Source organism: Aplysia californica, unplaced genomic scaffold (assembly GCF_000002075.1).
Source record: "Aplysia californica isolate F4 #8 unplaced genomic scaffold, AplCal3.0 scaffold00988, whole genome shotgun sequence".
NCBI classification, from domain to species: Eukaryota; Metazoa; Mollusca; class Gastropoda; order Aplysiida; family Aplysiidae; genus Aplysia; species Aplysia californica.
The window spans coordinates 171,618-192,546 of record NW_004798258.1 but is presented as its reverse complement, the minus strand read 5'-3'; the positions used below and the strand labels follow the sequence as shown (position 1 = coordinate 192,546).

The 20,929-nt window shown below is 40.8% G+C and overlaps 1 protein-coding gene across 1 annotated transcript in view; it reads right to left on the bottom strand.

Annotated features, from left to right (window-relative positions):
* Nucleotides 1-18: 18 nt before the first annotated feature.
* LOC101857290 (nuclear mitotic apparatus protein 1) overlaps nucleotides 19-20,929 on the bottom strand; it is a 54,044-nt gene continuing 33,133 nt past the window's right edge. The window contains exons 26-32 of the mRNA XM_035973071.1: nucleotides 18,965-19,173; nucleotides 18,189-18,317; nucleotides 16,519-16,569; nucleotides 8,807-9,052; nucleotides 7,736-7,885; nucleotides 4,651-4,664; nucleotides 19-440 (exon numbers count right to left, since the gene is read on the bottom strand). Coding sequence (XP_035828964.1) covers nucleotides 4,653-4,664; nucleotides 7,736-7,885; nucleotides 8,807-9,052; nucleotides 16,519-16,569; nucleotides 18,189-18,317; nucleotides 18,965-19,173 — 797 coding nt within the window. The 3' untranslated portion in view covers nucleotides 19-440; nucleotides 4,651-4,652. The remainder of the gene's footprint in view (nucleotides 441-4,650; nucleotides 4,665-7,735; nucleotides 7,886-8,806; nucleotides 9,053-16,518; nucleotides 16,570-18,188; nucleotides 18,318-18,964; nucleotides 19,174-20,929) is intronic.

Below are 20,929 nucleotides of genomic sequence, written 5' to 3'. Positions count from 1 at the left end.
CCACAAAATCCCTGAACAGATTCCCCCCTTCAGTATTTCGTCATCAAATAAACTGATGAGCTTTAACAATATCCCCAACAAAAATAGACTCACATAGTGGCATTGTAGACCCATTTCACTTACATTTCAATTCCAAAACGCGCCAACCATAAAGACACATCCGGAGTAAGATAAAAGAAGCAGATAAGACTCTGCCTTTGCATAAATAAAGTATGATTTGTCTTCACTTTTACTTTGAATAATAAAAGCAACAGGCGTCCGTTAAAAAAAATCTGTACAGCCAATAGTGTAAGATGTGAGAATGAACTGCGGAGAATCTTTTTCTCCTAGTACAGCAGTATTTCAGACAGCCTCGTGGTCAACATTAAAAATCCTTGGTTATCACAAGCTGCTTATATCCCGGTTTCCAGAAAATTCCTTATACCCAGGGGCTTGCGATTCTGTGAAAAAGAAAGAAAGAAAAAGTGTAAAGTAGACTTTTTAACAAAGGTATTTTTATAATTTCAAATTCACATATTACCAAGCTGCTAACTTTAGTTTTAGTAAGTTTTACGGCACTTGCAACACACTTACACAATAAGGTCATAAAAGTGTCGAAGATTAGAGGTGTTACAAGAGAGTAACAAACACAAAAAAGAAGGAGGGGAGATAAAGACGATAGATGTTTGATAGGAAAGAAGAAGCAAATTACACCAGAACACCCGCCAACCACCCACAGAAATCCGTTAACACAAAACAGAATTAACTAGGACGGGTGAGTACAAACAACAGTAACAGCAGCGTACACTGTAAATAAAAACCTGAACAGAAAACAGCCCTCTATGTAAGGTAATGTAACATGATATGGTCAAAGCAGAAACAATTTGTCATCTGAGATAAAATTTAGTTGCATCAAACATTTTTTGTAGCTTTAAATCAAGTCCTGCAAATTTTCAAAATAGGTCGCACATAATTTAATCAGACAAGACAACACTGTGGTCTTTTTCTTTAGTAAAATAATAAAAAAGAGGCCAGTAGCATAGAGGTGATGAAGACAAAGACCCGTTGTTAAAACACCATAACAGGTCCACAAAACCCCAAGAGAAACTGCTAAATAGTGCCCGTGAACACATGGATTAGTAGACAAAATATGGCAAAAATCTCAATAGAAATACCCCGGAGCTCAATACACATGTAACGTGTTTAGTTGTAGTAGGGTTTTTAGGGCGCTTGCAACCGCATAAGGTCATATGAGCGCCAAGGGGTGGATGTCAACAGAGAAGTCTAAACGGGGAATCAGGCTTACCCTGCTCACCTCTCTAGCCTCAACAGCACAAAGTCTGCTTCGACTATCAAAACACCCCGGAAATAGCGGGTCACAAGAGAGTGACAAGCATACAAGAGAAGTAGAGGAAAAATGATGATAGTAAGGATGAGGAAAGAAAAAGCAGCAGTTCCCCCTATGTTGTTTCGGCACAGTATGAGCATGACATTGATAAATCAGCCCGTTTACAATTCCACTGTGCATAGAGACATGTTAATATCCCCCAATTAGGGAATCGCCTAAAGACACTTCAGTCCGGTCAGTGGCACTGCCCGGGGGGGGGGGGGGGGGAGAGAAGAACATGTATTAGTAGACAAAAGGGAAAACCCTCAATAGAAGTAGCACAGAGTTCAGTACACACGTACTGTGTTTTGCCAGTTTGGGAGTAGGACCAGGGAACAAGGTAGGAAGCAAAGTCTGAGATATTTTTTTAAAATATTGAAATACAAACTGGTTGGACACATTACAAAAGAACATAATATACATATGTACTATATTATACAATTATACTCTCTCGTATATATCGATAGGGCAGGTTCCAGACTCTTCGACTGTGGGAAAACGTGTGTCTTGGGGAGGGAAAAAACAACAAACAATCAAACCCAAAGGAATCTGACACGTGTTCCAAGGATATTTTAATTGTTATGGAGTTTCAGAGCTCTTCCTTGGTTGCAATTCTATGGAATGAATAAACGATGATCAGATATAATCAGAAACTTTTCTCAGACTAGAAAAGTTTAGTTTTAGTTTTATTTTAGTAGAGATTTTACGGCGCTCGCAACTGCATAAGGTCATATGAACGCCAGAAGATTAGGTGTTACAAGAGAGTAACAAACATAAAAAAGAAGGAGGGGGAGATAAGAACGATAGATGTTTGATAGGAAAGAAGGAGCAAACCACACCAGAGCACCCGCCAACCACCCAAGTTTTACTGCACTTGCAACACAAAAAGGTCCTAACACACAAACAAGTGCTGTACCAAAATTTAGAGGTGTTACAAACAAATAAAATGAGGGGGGGTAACAACGACAGACCCAACATCATTGACATTTATAAAACAAGCAAATCAGAACACAAACGGGGAGGGTGTGATGGTAACAACAAACTGTCTAAACAAAGGGTGGGGTGGGGTGGGGTGGGGGTGGGGGTGGGGAAGAGAACTATTCAAACATCAACAGCTTTCATTTTGTGCAATACTTAGAATCATCCCACCCCAGCCTTAGCACTTTGGCCTTGACTTTGATTATATGAGAGGCCATTTCTTCTAACGTGGAGAAGTTAGCTGTGTTGTAATCAAATATATCAGACTAGCTGTGTTGTAATCAAATATATCAGACTAACTGTGTTTTAATCAAATATATCAGACTAACTGTGTTTTAACCAACAAATATTTCAGACTTCAGACAAAGCTGTTGCCAATTCTAAACCAACAGGTAACACAACCGCAGTTGAATGGTGTGTAATAGTGTTGCCCTGTGCCTGGAGAAGATATAATTTTCTCAAATCTCAAGTTATCTCGAAGTACGTCTTTGCTTGATTTCCCCATCAAAATGACTTGCAACTGCCTGAACAAAGCACAAATCTCCAGGTTGTTGAGTTTGAAAATACAGTTGAAATTGTCTAGATGTAGATCTTTCCTACCATAAGATCAGGGGTGTGGCTGAAAGACAGCAGTAAGGAGGAGCCAAGGAGTAGCAGTAGAAAGGCTGCAGAAAGAGTCAGAAGCCCAGAGGAGGGGGCAAAGGAGGTGAGGGGGTGGGGGCAGAAAGTGGAGACGAAAGCAGACGATAGAACATTGCTAGAGAACAGGAAAGGAGGTGAAAGGAGACTATTTTAGAGAAGAAAATTTCTCCGTCGCTACCGGCCTAAGACAACCACTTTCCTCCCCAACAAAGAGTGGCCATCTTGGACAATTTCAAATGTATTCAAAATTAGGACACTGAGCAGGACTTATGCTCCACCTTCTCCTCAGGGAGAAAGTATTCATGTACATATAACATGGGTCTCAACTCAGTATTTTAAAAAAGGGGGGAACTTTACGTGTGATTGTGACAGAAGACCATTTTCGCGAGACACCCATTAAAAACCATCAATCTATCAAAGCAACGTTATTTCAAACCAATTTATTATTGGTTTGGAAGATAATTTCAAGTAAAAAAGTTACTTGTCAAATATTTAAAATCTTGATTATGTACAGAAAGTGGTGGCACATTACTGGGTAGCGGAGTTTAGCGGAAGAAATGGCGGTAGCGAAAACCCACTAAATAGCGGAATATTGAGACCCATGATATAATTATAAACAAATATTTAGGCTGCGTTTTTTGAAAAAATTGCGAAACTGTAGATTCAACATCCTTTCAATACTGTTAAGGTTATTGAAGAGTCGGGCATTGTTTAAGTTTAAGGGTTAGACACTGAACTAACAACAACGTGAACAGGTTAGCTGTGAGGACAAATTTCCAGAAATCCATTTTACCATGATGAATCAGTCAGCCCGTCACCGGACAGAGCCTACAATCAAAAGGGCACCAAAAAAATCCAGCAGGGTAATGCTCAAAACAGTGAAGCAAGGTCAGAGAGCATAAAGCAGACAGCTCAAACGACAGAAGAACTTCTTTGCCAAAACTTTCGTCCCAATTGTTTTAGTTTTAGTAAGTGTTTTAGGGCACTTGCAACACAATAAGGTCCATTGTGCCATCAAAACAGGGACTTGAATCAAAGTAAGAAAAGGTGTCAGAACGTTGAGGTAAAGCCCAAACCCACAGATTGCAGTTCTTACAGTAAAAATCTGATGAGCAGCAAGACAAGCTTGTTTGTTTTAGTAAGAGTTTTACGTCGCTCATAAGAGATAAGCTTGGTAGCTAGAAATTTATCGTATTATCAAAATAAATATTTCACTCGAACCCCCCCCCCCAATGTCCAAACAAAGTTTTCGCCCAGACAGCCAATCTTTTAAAAAGCAGAAAGGAATGTCTTCGACAAAAATGTTCAACTGTCCATTTGAGTTTGAAATGTGAACGTAGTATACTTGCGCTACGCAAATCTAAGCACATTCACAAGGCAGTTTGCTCATGCACACATGAAAGAAAGAAAGAAACAGAAAAGAAAACGTGGTTTTCAACTAATAACTAAATAAATGATACCAAGAAACCATCCCCAAGGCCACCAGTGACAGTAGGACAAAGACACCAGTGAACACGCTATGTACTAACATCAAGGATTACCTCTATAAAAGACGCCAGTGAAAGTAGGACAAAGACGCCAGTGAACACCCTATGTACTAACATCAAGGATTACCTCTATAAAAGACGCCAGTGAACACTCTATGTACTAACATCAAGGATTACCTCTAACGTAGATCCTGATGGGTGCAATAAAGACAGAAATGTGAGAAACATTCACCCAAAAATAGACATTAAAACATACAAAGAAAGTGTAGAAAAATAAATTAAGGAACCTCATATCTGAGCTAATCAATCTTAGCATGGCAAAGCCCTGGGTTGAGAAACAATATCCTAACGGGGCTCACAAATGCTAAAGCTACATACAGGACTTGGCCAAAATTGTTGTTCTTTTGGTACAAAGAACTTAAAAGAGACAAACCCACCAAAACTGCTTTGCAGTCATTATCTCAGCCTGCATCTCCACCCTAAAGAGCAGATAAGATTTGATCAAACTGAAATCCACGTGAACGCGATAAAACTCAACAAAATGAGAAAAAGAATTTTATTGTCCAAATTCATCAAGAACACATCATGTAAGAAATACTTGTGTACATGACACAAAAAGCACAAAAGACCCACGCACACCTATTTCCAAACAGAGTTTGGATACCAAACAAAAGAAAGTCATCTACAGCAAGCAAAATATCCTCTCATCATTTAGGATAAAGCAAATTAAAGTAACACTAGTCAGCAAACAGTTACTTCACTGCTTTCTTGTCGTATCTCCAATTTTTTAAACATTGAAAATGTGACATCTTCTTAAGCTCACTCTTTGTTATGAACTGTTTTCACTGTTTAAAAAAATGGAGATACGACATGAAAGAACTAAGCTCGCGGCACATAAAAACACATTCATCCTCTGTAACATCTGAGAAAGCCAGAGCTTTAAAAAGAACTTAAGTTTGTCCATACTCTCTCTCACACACATCACACAATCCAGAGCAAAAATGCAGACAGCATTAATTAAGAGACTTTTAAATAGAACTACCACGACCACCCACCCAGAAAACTCTCTCCACAGAGTCGACAAACATCAAAGCTACAACTCTAACCTCCGGACTCTCTCAGCGACTGGAGTGACTTTATTGTGACGGAAAAGTTTCCGAAAGGATTTCGCACTCTGGCTCGGCGTGACGGGGCCAGCGGTCGCCCAGCCTATGTTGGGGTTCGTCAGACGTAGAGGAGTCACTTGAGCAGGGTTCGAACCTTTGGAAGGGGTCATAACTGCAGACTCTTTTTGACCTTTCATCAAAGAAGCTTGTTTCTGTAACCATTGACTCTTCCTGGAGGGAGTTGTAAAGTCAGGAGTTGTAGGCAAGTCTTTGGAGGAGGAAGAAAACGGAACTGGAGAGTTCTGGAGCTGGGAGGGGGGCGGACTTCGACGTACTCTCTTGTGTGAATTCAACACCCCACGGGCGGTGCTCTTTGCTGTTACCGACTGATTGTTCCCCAACGTTTTCGCAAAGCTTTGATTAACTTTTGCCTCAGCATCACCATTAAGACGCCCTAAGTGTGAGGAGGGCGACTTTTGTGACAAGACTGAAGAAAGTTTGATAGTCTCTCTGATCTGGCTTTGTCTCGAAGTGCGGAAAGAGGACAACCTGCCTTCAAACATTTGCCTCAGTTTCTGAAAACCTTTTTTGTTCTTGGCTCCTGATTGGTCGACGTGGGCTTCCTGTCTGTCGCTGGCAGCACCCTTGCTTTGTGGGAAAGTTGGAGACAACTCTTTGTTGGGGTGCGACTGACTTGCTGGCGGAACAACTCGTGAGTAATGAGTTTCCTTTGTGAGAGATTTCTTCTTGAAGGGAAACGACAACTTCTTGGCTCTGGGCAACAACTTCCTTTTCTTGACAGGGTCAAGGGTGTGCTCAAAGCCATCAGTATCCATGAATTCTCTACCAAGTTCATCTGTGGTTTCCTCAACAAATCCTTTAGATCGGGTTTTTCTGGCAGCCTTTCTGTTCTGCTCGACGTCGGGTAAATATTCCTGAGTGGACAAGTATAAAGCAGCAGATGAGTTGGTCTCAGGTGAACTTTGCCTTCTGTCGTTGGACATAAATACATCATCATCATCACGGGCAATACCATCATCATCTGTACACAGGCACGGAGAGCTCACCTGCCTCTCGTGAGACTGTGTGTCTTTTCTCCCCCCAGCTTCCCCGGCACAGAGTGGTGAGTCTTCTAGGAGAGGCGACCGCCAGGACACAAATCTCTGGCTGGGTCCAGCCGGAGCACAAGAGTGGCCATTCTGTTCCTTCTCAACGTTGCCAAGATTTGATCTCGGTGGGACTAGAGAGGCTGTATCATCAGAACCAGAGGTGGCAGACTTGAGTCTTATGAGTGTCTCTGAAATGTCCACGGATCCGTGGGCCCTGAGACTCTGGATATTGGAGGGTTCCAAGAAACTTGTCTGAAGATCTAGAAGCTTCTGTAATGACATGTCAGATTTCTTCCTGACTTTCCTGTCGGCAGCTTCCTTCCCAAGCCATCTGGGAAAGCTGTGCTTGAACAGGCCTTTACGAGATGACTTCTTTCCCGTACCCGGCTTTCTGCTTTCACTTAAACTTATTCCAACATCGCATGAAGAACTAGCAGAATCTTCCCGCAGAGGAAGTACACTTTGCTCAAAAACATTCAGATTCAGATCCTTTAGTTTCTGTCTGAAATCCATCACAGTTTTCCCCACAGATATTTCTTCTTGGTGCAAATTTGAGTTATCCTCCGAGTTCTCTACCCCGTCGTGATCCATCACGGTGGCCGATTCTTTTCCGCTCCCTCCAGAACTCTGACCCCAGTCAGGCTCATTCCAATCCGACATCTGCCGCTTGAGTGAGCTCTTTTTTCTCAGAGACCGCCGGTCTTTGTTTGATTGCTCCGTACTTTTCCCCTCACGACCTAACGTATCGAGTCTCGTATACGGTTTAACAAGCCCCGAGGTCGCAAATTCTTTGTGCACGGTTTCAGACACGGCGCCTTGCCCTTGATCCTGAGGACATGAGTCTGCATCAAAATGATCCACAACGGCATTACTGTTGGAAGATCTCGCAATGACAGAATTATCAACGTCCATATCGACACAATTATCTATTCCAAGTCGATCCACGACAGAACCACTACATCTCTCTCCCACACATCTCCCCTGGCTAGTGCGGCGATCGGTGAGGGAGGAGGGTGTGAGGCAGGGAGCGTCGCCGGGACAACTAACCTGTGACTTCTTGGCCTCATGTGCCGCCTTGTTGCTGGCCGCGCTGTTCTTGTCTCCTCGACTGAAGAAGCCGCCTCTCTTCATCAGTCGCTTGTGGCTCTTGGCTTTGTCTGGGGTGAAGCCGATGCTGAAGGCCACTGACTCACGACGCTGGGAGAATTAACAAAAACAAATTATGTAATGAATAGTTTTAGTTTTAGTAGAAGTTTTACGGCACTTGCAACACAATAAGGTCATATAAGTGCCGAAGATTAGAGGTGTTACAAGAGAGTAACATAAAAAAGAAGAAAGGGAGAAAAGGTCTATAGATTTTTCATAGGAAAAAAGAAGCAAACCACACCAGTGCACCCGCCAACCATCTACCTATAGATGGAGTCATATCAATCAAAAAATAAAACACTGAGCTGTCAAAGTCAGACATAAGTAAGTTTTCCAAGACTAAAAGGCTAATAGCAATAGGCTAAAATAAAGGAGTTCACCTACAAACATAAAATGGGACTAAACTAAACAGTTGTACAAACAAACAAGGTGTGGAAGGGGGTGGGTGGGTTTTGTTTTGGTAAGGTTTTACCGCGCTTGAGGCTGCATACGGTCATATGAGCGCCAAGGGGTGGATGTCAGCAGAGAAGTCCAAACAGGGAATCAGGCTTACTCTGCTCACCTCTCTAGCCTCAACAGCACAAAGTCTGCTTCGACTATCAAGGCACCCCGGAAATAGCGGTTCACAAGAGTGAAAAACATACAAAAGAAGTAAAGGAAAAATGACGATAGTAAGGATGAGGAAAGAAAAAGCAGCAGTTCCCCCTATGTTGTTCCGGCACAGTATGAGCATGACATTGATAAATCAGCCCATTTACAATTCTACTGTGCATAAGAACATGTTAATTATATCCCCCCTTTGGGAATAGCCTAAAGATACTTCAGTCAGTAGCACTTCCCTTGGGGGCAAAACAAGGTGCAGAAGAGGGTTGGGTTGGTTGGGGGGTGTGGGGTGGGAGAGGAGCGAGAACAGACCACACACACAAATTGACACATTAGATGAACAAAGAGCTGGGACATCAGAAAACTCACATCATCTTCGGCGGCAGCAGACGACGCTGGGCTGAGCGGTTCGACAAACCGAGGGGACCTCCGTGGCGTCCTCTTCTTCTTGGGCGTGGACATTCCCTGTGGCGCCGTCTGCCCGGCGCCTTTCTGTCTGCTGGACACGGGCTTTGGGGAGACTGTTTGACTCGGGGTGAACCGGCCGGAGACTCGCCGGGGCTGTTTGCCGGGGGTCGGGGGTCCCGGTCGGTGGTAGGATGGGCCGTTGCGAGCCTGGGGGGGGGGGGGGGGGGGAAGAGAGAAACAGAGTCAGTTAGAAGGTTTTACGACGCTTGCAACAGTATAAGGTCATATGAACGTCAAGGGGTGGGTGTCAACAGAGAAGTCCAAACAGGGAATCAGATTTACTCTGCTCACTGAATCCAAGGCCAACGAATAGAACATTTGATACAGTAAGTGTATGGTAACTGCATAACGTCATAATATGAGCGCCAAGGGGTGGATGTCAACAGAGAAGCCTAAATGGGGAATCAGGCTTATTCTGCTCACCTCTCTAGCCTCAACAGCACAAAGTCTGCTTCGACTATCAAGGCACCCCGGAAATAGCTGATCACAAGAGAGTGACAAACATACAAAAAAAGTAGAGGGAAAAATGATAATAGTAAGGATGAGGAAAGAAATAACCTCTGATCCCTATTTCTCCATTAAAAAAAACCCAAGTACATAAATGCATGAATTTAGCATTTCAGATACTGTACACATGGCAGTGTCTTATTTTGAAGTGACCAAAGTATGAACAAACCAGCTTGTTAACAGCAAAATTAGGACTACATTGTAATTATCAAATTGGCTTCCTTTCCTTAAACTATAAAAAAAGAGCATTAGGATTTAAGTAGAACATTTTGTCCACCTACAAACATAAAATGGGACTAAAAAGTTGTACAAACCTACAAGGTGCAGAGGAGGTTTGGGTGTGTACAGGGTACTGTGTCTATAAGCACAGAAAGCTTAAAGAAAATAAATTACACATACATTTCCACGGTAACGGCTTTAAATGATACATCGAAACAAAGCAGAGAAATATAGTAAATTTGACAACAAAAAGCTATTCAAAGTTGCTCTATAGTATAAAAAGCTACAATGTATCACGGCAATGGCACACTTCCTGAGAGGGAGGCATCTAGTTTGTCGTAGACTTTGGAAATTGGAATTCCCGTACAAAATATTACAAAAAGTGAAGGAAAAAAAAAAGGCCCATCAAAAACCTTTCAGTGCTATCCTGAAATACTGAAATCACCACAGAAATATGTGTAAAATCAAGTCCTTACATAAAGCCATTTTTACAAATTTTTGTCACTGCGCAAATAAAAATGTTTAAAAAAAGTTTTAATAAGGTTTAACGGTGCTCGCAACGGCATAAGGTCTTATGAGCGCCAAGGGGTGGATGTCAACAGAGAAGTCCAAATGGGGAATCAGGCTTACTCTGCTCACCTCTCTAGCCTCTACAGAACAAAGTCTGCGTCGACTATCAAGGCACCCCGGAAATAGCAGTTCACAAGGGAGTGATCCATTTTCAAAAACATTTGTCACTGCGCAAATGAATAAGTGAAACAGCTCAAGCTTCCATTACACAGAAGAATGAGTAGAGCTGTGCACATGAGAAATAAGACCAAAGAGGTCAATACCAACAAAGCCACTGAGACTCATTTTTTCAGTTAAAGGCTGTGGCCTACAAATATTCCAACAAACAACATCCCCATAAGTGTCGCGACACGGTGGAATCAGGTGCTCCTCAATCTTTGGTCATGTGAAGGTATTAATATCCTCTGAAAGCTGATTTATTTGCCTTGCTTCCAACGAAATAAATATCTATCTATCTTGAAAAGAAGTCAAGATAATTGCAATTGAAGGAGGTGAGTTCACCTGGTTTCAGTGGTGAAATTAGTGAGAAAATGGTTGCCAAAGTTTAGGTAACTCCAATAGCTTAAGAGGCCTTGAAAACTGAAAAATGGCATATTTTGAGTCTTTAATCAATGTTTTTCAATAAAATTTACATAAAAAGGGTTGAGGCAAAAATAAAAATTCGATAAAAATTTTGAAACTTTCGGAAAATGCATGTTTTTCCAATTTCTGTATTTTGACGAGTGTCTGATATCACCACGCTGCCTCACATATAAACAATGCAGATATTCTACAGGAGAAGCCAGCATAATCCCTTTCCTGCTGTGCCAACAAAATATATTTTCCACGACAGTCCAAGACAGTAAAGGCTGAGCGGGGAAAGGGTTAACTTACACCACAGAACCATTCAAAGCAAACGAAAAGGACAGAGAGTTGAAGCTCCGTTGTACTGATATCTAAAGAGTTGAAGCTCTGTTGTACTGATATCTAAAGAGTTGAAGCTCCGTTGTACTGATATCTAAAGAGTTGAAGCTCTGTTGTACTGATATCTAAAGAGTTGAAGCTCTGTTGTACTGATATCTAAAGAGTTGAAGCTCTGTTGTACTGATATCTAAAGAGTTGACGCTCTGTTGTACAGATATCTAAAGAGTTGACGCTCTGTTGTACAGATATCTAAAGAGTTGAAGCTCTGTTGTACAGATATCTAAAGAGTTGAAGCTCTGTTGTACAGATATCTAAAGAGTTGAACCTCTGTTGTACTGATATCTAAAGAGTTGAAGCTCTGTTGTACTGATATCTAAAGAGTTGAAGCTCTGTTGTACTGATATCTAAAGAGTTGAAGCTCCGTTGTACTGATATCTAAAGAGTTGAAGCTCTGTTGTACTGATATCTAAAGAGTTGAAGCTCTGTTGTACTGATATCTAAAGAGTTGAAGCTCTGTTGTACTGATATCTAAAGAGTTGACGCTCTGTTGTACAGATATCTAAAGAGTTGACGCTCTGTTGTACAGATATCTAAAGAGTTGAAGCTCTGTTGTACAGATATCTAAAGAGTTGAAGCTCTGTTGTACAGATATCTAAAGAGTTGAACCTCTGTTGTACTGATATCTAAAGAGTTGAAGCTCTGTTGTACTGATATCTAAAGAGTTGAAGCTCTGTTGTACTGATATCTAAAGAGTTGAAGCTCTGTTGTACAGATATCTAAAGAGTTGAAGCTCTGTTGTACAGATATCTAAAGAGTTGAACCTCTGTTGTACTGATATCTAAAGAGTTGAAGCTTTGTTGTACAGATATCTAAAGAGTTGAAGCTCTGTTGTACTGATATCTAAAGAGTTGAAGCTCTGTTGTACTGATATCTAAAGAGTTGAAGCTCTGTTGTACTGATATCTAAAGAGTTGAAGCTCCGCTGTACTGATATCTAAAGAGTTGAAGCTCTGTTGTACTGATATCTAAAGAGTTGAAGCTCTGTTGTACTGATATCTAAAGAGTTGAAGCTCCGCTGTACAGATATATCTAGAAGAGCTATCAGGTTACAGACCAGTTATCACAACATATAATATTATGACAAATAAAGTATCACAATATGACAAAGTAATTGTAAAAAAAACCAAACACACACACACCGAAAAGACAAAAGAACCAATGAAAATTATAGTCTGGTACTGATAACTCAAACATGAGAAAATAGAAAAAGAAATTGATAATTTTTGTGTATAAAGCAGGCCAAAGGGCTAGAACTCAATTGGCCACTGGATCGAAAATGAAAAGTAAAAAGTCAAAGTAAGAGTACATAAATCATCCTTGCATGCAGACCCCTCAGTAAATCGACAAAAATGAGAACAATGAAAACGAAGTTTGAAATTGCTGAGTATACAAAACATTTTTCAGGGGGAGAAGATTTTTTTTTTTAAAGAAAGAAAAAAAGAGAAAAAAAAGAGAAAGCAATAGATCTCGCAATGACTCCAAAAGCGGATAGAAAAAAAGGCATAGATATAATGATCGAGAAATAGGTGCTATCAAAAAGGAAAACATTTTAAATATTTGTAGAATGGAGTAGATCAGCTATTATTGTTTATAATCAATTTTTGTATGAGTGAAACAAAATTTTAATTATTTTGGTGCGAGTCTCTACTGAACAGGATGATGGCGACCAGTTCTAATGTGCTACTATTTCAATACATTTGTATGTGGAAATGTTACAATATTGACTAATGTACTTGTCTTTCAAAAGTGAATCTCAGCGCTTTTTTGGTAGATCCCCCCCCCCCCCCCCCTATTTTGGCCTATTTTATTAGAAATTTGCACAAAATTGAGCTCGATTTGGTATTTGAGTAGATCTAGGTAAAAATACCAGATAGAGGTAATAGATTTGTCAAAATGACATAAACACTATGCCTAGGGCCAGGGCGTCGTTAATTGCAACCATGAAGTGTGTCAGGGAAATTGACAGTCGCCATTTACTGTTACAAAGAAGCGTTTAATTCAAGTCATTTTCGTCCATGTATAGTACTTGGAAGACAACGAAAACAGTACTGAATAAAGTCCAGACTTTCATCAACGGATGTATGAGGAGTATTCTACGAATTAAGTGGCAGGATAGAATAAGAAATGAAGAACTGTGGGAAAGGACAGGACAAAAGGATATAGAAGTAGAAATAGGACTAAGAAAGTGGCGATGGATGGGACACACCTTAAGAAAGCCCAGCGGAAACATCACAAGACAGTCACTGCAGTGGAACCCACAGGGAGCACGAGGCAGGGGTAGGCCACGGGAAACATGGAGGAGATGCGTGGAAAGAGACATGAGAGAGATGAAGCTCACTTGGAACGAGCTTGGAAGGATGGCTCAGGACAGAGATAAATGGAAGGAGCTTGTATGTGGCCTATACCCTGCCAGGGGTGAAAGGCATTGATGATGATGATAGTACTAAAGGAGATTCATAAGTCAGTAATTCGAAATCTCTTCAAATATTCTATCAAGGCCGATATCAGGAAAGCTTTAACTCAATTATATTCCCAAAACAAAAAAATAGGCGAATAGGCCTTAATAATAATAATATTGGGTGGTGGGAACTACCAAAAAAGCGCCCAGATCTCCTCATGATGTATAATAGCCTCCTCTACTTCTCATCTACAGAAGACTAGAACAAACTAAGGAGAGAGCATTTCAGCTATCTACAGATACAGAGAACTAGTACTAGTATCACATCAAAGAAGTCAGGTGTAAAGCGGGAACAAAATAAAGTGGAGAGATTCTGAACAGAGCAGAGCACAACGACTGCCTTATGTGTATAACTCCAGCGTTTGACGACTTTGTTGATCAGAAGTGAAATAAGACAGTCTTACACTGAGCGGTCAATATAATATTTGAATATGTTGAAATGTTACGATATTGACTGATAGACTTGTCTTTGAAAAGCAAATCTCCTCATGATGTATTATAGCCTCCTCTACTTCTCATCAAGCTCTCATCTACTGTTTGTTTCCGTCAATGTTTTAGGGCGCTCGCCACGGCATAAGGTTATATGAGCCCCAGCTCTCATCTACAGATCACTATAACTATAACAAACATAGGGAGAGAGCAATTCAGCTATCTACACAGAGAACTAGTACTAGGTATCACATCAAAGAAGTCAGGCGTAAAGTGGAAACAAAATAAACTAGAGATCCTGAAGAGAGAACGACGACTGCTTTGTGTGTAAAACTCCGCCGTTCGGCGACTGACGAGAAGTGAAATATGACAGTCTAATATTGAGCGGTCACTGGTCGCTTTTAAGCACAACGGGACTATCCCGAAAAATGTCGTTTTGAGAAAATAGCAGGTAGAGTTTCGTCCCCTTGTGCAGTTTCTTTAAAAGACAAGGAGAGCTTCCTCTATAACCAAACAAATATACACACCAATGAAACTTCTCCTATAGGCAGAGCAATGCCCATTTTTGATGTAGGTCAAGATTTCTGGAAACCCCGAAATCTGGGTTGGCCCGCTTGTCCTCAAAAGCAACCATAACATCCCAAAACAAAACTGTGTCTTGCATTAGTGAAATAGAAATGAGCTTTCATGGGCTCTGAAGTTTACATTTGTTCAAAAATTTTAATTTACTGAGAAAATACCAGTCCTCAAACATATCGCGACCTCAGCGCTTTCTTGTCATATCTCTTTTTTTTGGGTTTAAACAGAGAAAATGTGATATCTTTTTAAGCTCACTCTTTATTATAAACTGTTTTCACTGTTATTAAAAATGGTACTACGACAAGAAAGCACTGGGGTCGCGATATGTCTTCATCATCAACATGGCTACTTTGCGCCTGACACAATCAGCAGAGACAGAAATGTTCTCCAAATTCGTCTCAGGGAAAAATGTGAACAGGAAAAGTACACACAACAGCTACAAGAATTTACTAGGCTAACATTACTTTAACTTTGCTACAGTTAGTTCTAGACAGACAGAGAGATGGATGCAGTTCTTAAATTTGGAAAAACTACGTTCTCAAAACTACTGAACACTAACAAATCATGTGCAAAAAATCCAGCAATGACCACTGGGACATTACCCTAAGACTAGGACATTACCCTAAGACTAGGACATTACACTAAGACTAGGACATTACACTAAGACTAGGACATTACACTAAGACTAGGACATTACCCTGAGACTATGACATGAGACAAAGCATCTATAAGCACATTACAGGCTGTGCAGCGGTACACAATGCAGTCTGAAGAACTAAAAAAACCCCAAAAAACAAAAAAAGAAAGAAAAAGATCGAGCTGCAATCTTCCAGCATTAACAGTAAGAACTGGTAGTTTTAAACGAAGACTACAGGGGGAAAACGACTGTAGTCCCAAACTGGAAATTGTGAGGGGTGTCAAGTTTAAAAGCTTGTGGACTCATAACTTCATATTTGTTCGACTGGTGGTGTATTGTTAAGTGTTGTTGAATGGGGAATCTAGCAACAATAATCAACCAACAGTTGAATTGAAAAGAAATTAGTTATGAGTCAACAAGCGTTCAAAATTGGTACCCTCACGGTTTTCAATTTGTGACTACAGTCGTTTTTCCCCTGTAGTCTTCAAATAGAATTTCAGTGTTGAAAAACAACCCAGAAGGAAAGTCAAACTATTTCACTGACATGTTTTCACTACAAAAATTACTAGAATACAACAACATTATGACTGTTTAGTGCAAGTCCTCGCCATATGCCATTTGGCAAAGTTACATATATGACGAGGCCTTAGACTGAGCAGTAGATAATATTATGTGTCATGACACGGTGGATTCAGGCGCTCGTCTATTTGGGGATATATGAATTTATTAGTATCATCTTAAACTTTGTTAATGTGTCTTGCATTTGGCAAAAAAATACTCATGTCTTGATTAGAAGTCATTTATCTTGCTTTGGTGGAGAAAAAATTCTCATATATATCATTAATAGAAGTTGAAACATTTGCAATTGAAGGAGGTGGGGGTCGCCTCGTGTCAGAGCCAAAATTAGCGAGAAAAGCGAGAAAATGGCCGCCATAGTTTGGTGACTTCCAAGCTTGAGAGTCTTTGGAAACTGCAAATTTACATTTTTATTCCTTTGATCAACGTTTCCCCAGTAAAATCCACACAGACACATGTTTTTTTAATGGACTTGGAAAGTTTTGAGCCCCCCAAAACATAAAATTTGAAAAAAAATTGCCCAACGGCCAAAAAAATACCAGTTTCCTTAATTCCATTATTTTGACGAGCACCTGATTTCACCACGCTGCCTCACATATATAAAGGACATTAGCACCATCAACACAATATATAGGTGTATACAGACTACAGAAAGAATGTGCACAAAAAGTTATACCAGTGGGATAAACACAATTGTTCCGGGAGGGGTTTTGTCTTGAGACTTTCTCTGAAAACGAGCAAAGAGCACACACATTTGTCAAAAGTAGGAACAGCAAAACATAGCGAAATAACCACAGCAGAACACCCAAAGGACCTGCCTAGCAGCAGCACAGCAGTGTGGAGTGGGTTTTACACTTTGCAGTCACTTGACGCTACCGTGAAATTGATCCTTTTCAGTCACCTGGTGCACAGGCCCCAGAAGTCTGTTGCAGTCACTCGCCTGGCTGGGTGACCAACCAGATGGGGTATTTTGTTCTGCTGGCTGTGTGACTGCAAAGTGTTAAAGGCCCTTTTTGTGCTGTAAGACCACATTAAGAAAGCAGGGACATCTACCTAGACTAACTTGGAGATACTCGTTCAATTTTTTGATACAACACAACCAAGTGGCTGGAGAACCTTGAAGAAACTCCTCCCAAGTTCCCGAATGCTTTCCGCTTGGGTTCAAGTTCAGGCTTCCAGAATTGTGGTCCAGCACAATTTACTGGGATCCTGACATGAACTCCCCACCAAATTCTCAAGGAGGTGTCAAGGAGAAGTTTTTTTTAAATTCAAGGAGATTTGGTCAAAAAATTCATGCAGAAAGCCTATTTCCGATAGCTCTACACTTGTCCGAAAGGAATCCTAGTTTCGATTTTACAAAAAAGATTTTGTTCATGTCCGATCCGGTGAAATTCAAGGAGTTTTCAAGGAGGTTCCTCAAATTCAAGGAGCTTTAAAAGAGTTTCCTCAAATTCAAGGAGTTTTTAAGGAGATTTTTCCTTGAAAGCAAATTCAAGGAGGCCGCAGGAACCCTGAAGTTAATCTGAGTGAACAGCAAGCCCCATTGGATACCCAGCAGTTGACTTAATATACAACTTACACCACCACAAAGTGGGGAGAGTGGCCCAGTGGTAAGGAAACAAAAACCCTGTGAAAAGGAAAAGTAAAATTGAAAGTTTTGTTTCCCAGTAGAGCCGGCTGGTTCTGACATTGAGTCCTCAGGAACACTAAACTTCACACCATTCTATTTCTTCACTGCTTCCAGGAAAGATCAATTAGGCTCCACATTTCGCAACCTCGGTGCTTTCTTGTCGTATCTCCATCTTTTTTAACAGCAAAAATGTGACTTCTTCTTAAGCGCACTCTTTGTTAAGAACTGTTTTCACTTTTATTAAAAATGGAGATACAACAAGAAAGCACTGAGGTCGCGATTTGCTGAGCGAGGAAAAAAACAACACTAAAAGACCTGTGGTAGACTAGTTTTCTGTTCTTGAAGTAATTTGGTAAAACTGGTGATGCTCCATTTAACAGGAGCTGAAATACTTCTCGTCTTCAAGCAGCTTGTAGGTCATAGTGGGATCAGTGCGCACTGCTTGTAAACAGAAGCCTCACTTGTTTACAAAGGCGTCTTAGGAGACGGACTTTCCCAAGTTTCGATCTAAACGAAACTAATGAAACACTGAAAATTAAACTACATTGACTTCAGAATCCTTGATATAACTGTGCACCCTTTCAATGATTCTGAACTACCATTAATTTCTTTTTAATTCAAAATTTTAAGTGGTTCAGAAGTTCAAAGTGACCAAAGTGACGGACTTTCATAAATACAATACATAGAGATAAATATATTATATATAGAAGACCAACCTGTTTAGACGGACTCTCTCCCAGATGTTGTTCCTCTGCGTCTGACTTTGCTGTTGGAGCTTTCCTCTTCTGAGCCGTGGACTCCGTGTCTTTGATTGGGCCAACGTTCTGAGTCGAGGCGTAGTGTGACTGCAACCACAAACAACACAGAGGGGGGGGGGGGGGGGGGTATTTTTTGTTTAGTTGAGGAAAGAAGAGCATTGACACAATAACAGAAATTTTAACACAGTGAGACTGCAAGCACAACAATAGAGGGATTTTTTAAGTTTCAGCTTTAGCAAGAGTTCTACGGCACTTGCAACACAATAAGGTCATATAAGTGACCAAGACTAGAGGTGTTACAAGAGGGTAACAAACATTTTTTAAAAAAAAAGGAGAAATCAGGACGATAGATGTTTGATAGGAAAGAAGGAGCAAACCACACCTGAGCACTCACCAACAACCCATATGTACAACATTGATAAATCAGCCCATTTACAATTCTACTGTACATAAGAACATGTTAATATCCCCCCTTTGGGAATGGCCTAAATACACTTCAGTTAGTAGCACTGCCTGGAGGAGTCACCTGTCCAAAAAACCAAAACCATTTCCCTTCTTGCATTCTTTGACTGGTTTCTCCCCCCTCCCCCTCCCTTACCAACTGACTGAGACGGGGGGGGGGGGGGGGAATCCATTTTTGACTATCATAAGGTACACACGCCAACAGAGAACAGCGTAACGAAGAGTTCACACCGAGTACAAGATTGCGCTAATTCAAACATCACCTGACTCACCCTGGTCTTCCTGTCCGGCATGAGACTCAGCCTGAGCGAGTCGTCGCTGAGCTTCTCCTTCCTCACCGTCTGCATCTCCACGGGGTAGGAGGACTGGAGGTGAGGGAGGTACATGGTGTTCCGCCGCTGCAGCTCGCTCAGACGGTTCCACTCAAAGTCTGGTCCCTCCGGCTCGTTGGCGCACGACATGGCGTTAGGGAGGACAGCGCCTGTAGGTCGACGGAGGTGCAAGAGGACAAGAAATAAACGCACAGCTTCTAAAGAGGACCAATCGTCTTATTTTAACTTAACACTTTGCCATCACAAGACTCATATAGTAAAAACCCTTGCCATCAAAGTCAAAGGCATTTTGGGGAAAATCCAAAGAAACAGGGTGGTAAACATCGTCGAATGGCGAGATGTGACGGCAAAGTGTTAAATGATAACTTTTAATAATGTAAAGCAGTATCTTTGATTAAAACAAAAAACAAAATTGAAAGAAATTAAAACCTAAAAAAAAGAAAAAAATTATATATAGTATGCATCTATTGTCCTTATCTCTCCTCCCTGTTTTTGGAGTTTATTGCTCTCTTGTAACATCTCTAACTCGTAATCTCAAGCACTTTTATATGTTTCCATAAGAGAAAGGACCCAGCTGATTGCAAATCCTACATATCTACATCAGTCTCAACTCTTTTCCCTGACAAGGTAAAATGGTCATTTTTCTCCTCAATTATTACAATCAGATAATTTATTCAAACTTTTAGTCCAGAGACTTTCAAATGCATTATTGCAAAATGCAAGGACATTGATATATTTTTTAATTAAAAAAATTAAAGAAAGAAATTTGAGAATAAAATAGATAATAATAATAATGTAGAGGTTTATGTGAGTCTGAAAAGATGAGTGGAAGAGAACAAGAATTTGTTGAGCCCTGAAATTTGGCTCATAATGGAGTTTCAACGGCTCAAAAAATTACATTACAATGTAGATCTATGAAATTGTCTTCTACCTCAATTTCTCAGAGAAAGTTAATGATTAGAGCCCTAAATCAATAAAATTCCAAAGCAAAAAAATCACATGAAAGGCATATGTGAGACATCGTGGTGAAATCAGGCGCTCGTCAAAATAATGAAATCAAAGAAACTGGCATTTTTCTGTCCGTTTGTCAACTTTTATCGAATTTCTGTTTTTTGACTCAACACGTTAAAGGTCCATTTAAAAACACATTTCTGTGCACAAAAAGGTAAATTTGCAGTTTCTAAGGACTCTCAAGCTTTGGAAGTTACCAAACTTTGGCGGCCATTTTATTGGTGATTTTACCTCTGAAACCAGGCGACCCCACCTCTTTCAATTGCAAATATCTCAACTTCTATTCCTGATATATGAGCATTTTTTTACCAAAGCAAGATAAATGAACAAGCTTTAATATGATACCAATAACTCCACATGTCCACAAATTAGCAATGCCCACCGAGCGCATTTTGTTCTGCCAATTTTTGGCCCCCGCAGCGGGGGTGTTTCGTGGGACACACTAACGCAAAGGTTGTTGTCTTCAACTCGCTCTCACGCCGCTTCTCGTGAATGGATATGAATGAAACTTGGCAGCCAATCAGAAGAGAGGTCAATCTCGTAGTATGCAGTTTGACAACATTGTACCCATCCTAGAAGCAGTCGAAAACGTTTGCGAAAGTGGTTGATGTGGTGCGCTTTGAAGATTTTTCGAAGCTGTGATTTGTCAAACTGACTGATACGTTGTACACCATTTTTCTTTATTCCCTTAAAATTTCAAGCTTCTGTGTTTAGCGGTTTTCGCGTAATCTTTAAAAATGTGGGAGTAACTAAGGGAAAAAGCGACATTGCCATTTGCGCGTGCTGGGTGAATGGCCGGCGGCCTGGAAATTTCCACTGAGTGACGTCATCAGCCATCGGTCGCCTCGGGCGCTACAAACGAGGCCCCGCTTATGTGAACCGGAAAGGGGGGGG